This window comes from Phacochoerus africanus, chromosome X, assembly GCF_016906955.1.
Source record: "Phacochoerus africanus isolate WHEZ1 chromosome X, ROS_Pafr_v1, whole genome shotgun sequence".
Lineage (NCBI taxonomy): Eukaryota > Metazoa > Chordata > Mammalia > Artiodactyla > Suidae > Phacochoerus > Phacochoerus africanus.
Window position 1 is genome coordinate 128,202,282 of NC_062560.1, and position 3,317 is coordinate 128,205,598.

The following is a 3,317-nucleotide window of genomic DNA, read 5'->3' on the forward strand; positions in this document are numbered from 1 at the left end:
AATGCTCCATGGGCAGTGGGCTCTCCAGGAACCTCTGGATTCCAAACCCGGGCTCCTGAACGTGGCGCTGCACCGACCCCCAGGACCTGTAGGCCGGAGGTCACCTCTGGCTCCCCCGGCTGCGCGGGCAGCGGGGCACGAGCACCCCAGAAAAGACAAAGGGACGCGATCCCCTAGGACAGGCCCCAAGGACGACAAAGGGCACAGGACATCCGATGACTCAAATGGGATCGGGCCTACGAGAACCCACACCCCCCCCACACACACACCCACACCCACACACACCCCCCCCCACACACCCCCACACACCCCCACACCCCCCCCCACACACACACCCCCCCCTGCTCTTTCCTAGACAGCAGCAACCAAGATGTGCAGACGCTGGGTTTGGAGGGCGATCCATCTCCTCCCGCCTCTTCCTAGGGTTTCCCCACGTGCTTGCGGGGTATCCACACCCCGTGTGTGGCTCTGCTTTCTCTCTCACCCGTTCTCTCTGACCAACATGCTTCTACTTTCGCGAGGGACTTTCCTCCTGATAGGTTTCCTCTTTTCCTTTCCCATGTTCCAGGCCTCTCCCGTGTCTGGTCCCCTCAGGACAGGGGCTCCCGTGGCCCTCGGAGGTGGGGGCAGAGAAGGACCGGCCACCCACGCTGGAATGCTTTGTAGTCCCCGTCTCGGCATCGAGGTGTGGAGAGGAACCTCCCTGCTGAAGGAAGACCTGCCTCGGCTGCGGGTGTGACGGCCAGGCCGCTTGGCCTCCGCTAATTACCTCCCGGCACCCAAGTCGAACGCCCACGATGGTGGCCAAGGGCGTCCTGTGCAGCTGGAAGGCCCGCTTTGGGCCAGCCGTGCTGTCGTCCAGGTCCAGGCCCTCGCCCAAACAGAAGGGGAGACGGGCCTGAGCTCTGGAAGCCCAGACCCTCTCAGCAGGCAAGAAGATCAGAGTGAAAAGCCCAGACGAGAGGCCCCGGAGCGAGTCTCGGATCGAATCCATGGCCTCCTCACCAGCTGCCCGGCAGAGGAAGGCCAGCGCCCTGCCGGGCCAGGAAGCAGCCTACAGGAGGGCGCTTACAGTGGCCCGGGAGCTTCGGAGAGACAGGGCAGCGTTGGCCCAGAGAGCGGGGCCGGGGACGCAGACGCCATGGCACCATCTCCACCCAAGCGCCCTCGTAGAAAGTGCCGGGCGCCCAAAGGGAACTTGCCGGGGCGTCTCAGGAAGAGCAGAGAGCCCACAGCCGCCTCGGTACCTTCAGAGAGCAGAGGCGGCGGCGGCGGCGGCGGCAGCGGCAGCGGCGGCGACAAGTCACTGGGGCACGCGGCCGTCGCCCCCGGCCCAGGGGAAATGCAGACGGCACCCCCAGGGAGCTCCAGCCCGTGCCCCCCCGCCCTGGCACGGTCAGAAGACGCCCACGAGAAGGGGGGCAAGGGAAGGCAGGACACCTCGAGAGGCTGGACCTGGCCTCGCCCAGCCCAGGAGGAGGGTGCTGGGGCCAGAGGCGGAGGCGGCCCGCCCAGACCCAAGGCTCTGAAGGAGGCGGCGCGGGGCCTCTGCCCAGAGACCCCGGCTGTCTCCCGTGGGCGTCCTAGCTCTGCTGGGAAAGGCCAGGCCGCCGGGGCCAGCGCCCGGGATCCAGGCTTGGAGGGTGCGGCAGCACCCTCCGGGGCCCCTAACACCAGGCGGCCTTCCTCCGTGCGTCGGGCCAGCAGGAAGAGGAAGCGGCAGGCAGCAGAGGGCGGGGGAAGCGCGGCGAGACCCTCCAAGCTCGCTCGCCTCCAAGGCTGGCAGCGCCCCCGGCGCCGGAGAGCAGGGCGTGGGCCGGGGAGCGGGCCGGCCGGCCGGCAGGGCTCTGCCGCCCGAGCCGTGTGCCATTGAAAGAGGGACGATGGTCTGGTTCAAGTTTCAAAACCACCCGTTCTGGCCAGCCGTGGTGAAGAGCGTCAGCCCGGCAGAGCAGACCGCCAGGGTGCTTTTGATCGAGGCCGACATGCCCCGGGAGAGCAGCGGCATCCGCGTCCCTCTGCGGAGGCTGAAGCACCTGGACTGTGCAGGGCGAGAGAAGCTGCTGGAGCGAGCCCGGAAGGTGTACGGGCAGGGCGTGAACTGGTGCTTCTCCCTGATCTGCCACTACCGAGACGGGCTGGGCCGCGGCTCCTTTGCGGGCTCCTTCCTGGACTACTTCGCCGCCGACTGCAGCTACCCGCTGAGGAGAGCCATCCAGGAGGGCCCCCTGCGCGTGGACTTCCCGAAGGTGAACTACGCCGACCTGGAGGATTCCGAGGACGAGGCCGCCCTGGGCGGGAGGAAGATCCTCCCGGACCGCATGCGGGCTGCCCGCGACCGAGCCAACCAGAAGCTGGTGGACTTCATCGTGAGGAGGAAGGGGGCCGACCCCCATCTCCTGGACATCGTCAAAGGCAGGAAACGCTCCAGGTGGCTGGCATCGTTTCTCAGGTCGGGCAGGTACGTGATCTGCGTGGAGACCTACCTGGAGGACGACGATCAGCTGGACGTCGTGGTGAGACACCTGCAAGACATCTACCGGGAGATAGACAGGAACGTGCTGGCTCTGACCCGGGACGACAAGGTGAGCTTCGTCCTGGAGGTCCTTCTGCCCGAAGCAATCATCTGCTCCATCGCCGCCCTGGACGGACTGGACTACAAGCAGGCGGAGCAAAAGTACCTGCAGGGGCCCCCCGTGCGTTACCGGGAGAAGGAGCTCTTTGACCGCAAGGTCCTGAGGGAGCTCAGCAAGAGGTCCGCCAGGAGGCTCAGGGCTAAATGACTCTCCCCCTGTGGCGCCCACCCCACCCCACCCCCGCCAGCTGAGCAGGGAGACCCCGCAGCCATACCCTCCCCCCCTTCGTGTGGGTGGCCGCCCCGTCTCGAGGACACCCACGATCCCTCCGGCCTCCCTGGCGCGCACCCCCCTCCCGGAAGCCCCTGCCGAGGCCTCGCCAGGGTGCCGCATTCCCCCTGGGTCCGTCCCGGCTGCCTGGGCCTGCCGGGGTCGCCTCCTCTCTCGGCCCCCGCCCCGGCCCCGGCGCCTCCCGCCACTGGCCTGTTCACGGCTCGCTGGCGCCTGCGCCCTCCTCTGCTGGCCCGCACGTCTACGTTTCCAGATCTTTTCAGAACCCTGCCTTGGACCACACCTCGCATTTTACAAGAGGACGCACGCTCCCTTACGTCTCGTCTCCGCAAGGCCCTGGCCCTGGGGTCGGCAACCAAGCCGCGGTGGGTGGCTTCTCACCTCTAGGCTCTGTTTTTACAGAGACGCCCTGGGGGCTGCCCGTTCTCTCCGCGACACACCGCCGGGAAG

The 3,317-nt window shown here is 67.5% G+C and overlaps 1 protein-coding gene across 1 annotated transcript; it reads left to right on the forward strand.

Annotated features, from left to right (window-relative positions):
- Positions 1–1,883: 1,883 nt before the first annotated feature.
- LOC125118155 (PWWP domain-containing DNA repair factor 3B-like) lies at positions 1,884–2,783 on the forward strand. The gene has a single exon (XM_047764282.1). The coding sequence runs from the start codon at positions 1,884–1,886 to the stop codon at positions 2,781–2,783; it is 900 nt and encodes a 299-aa protein (XP_047620238.1).
- The last annotated feature ends 534 nt before the right edge of the window (positions 2,784–3,317 follow it).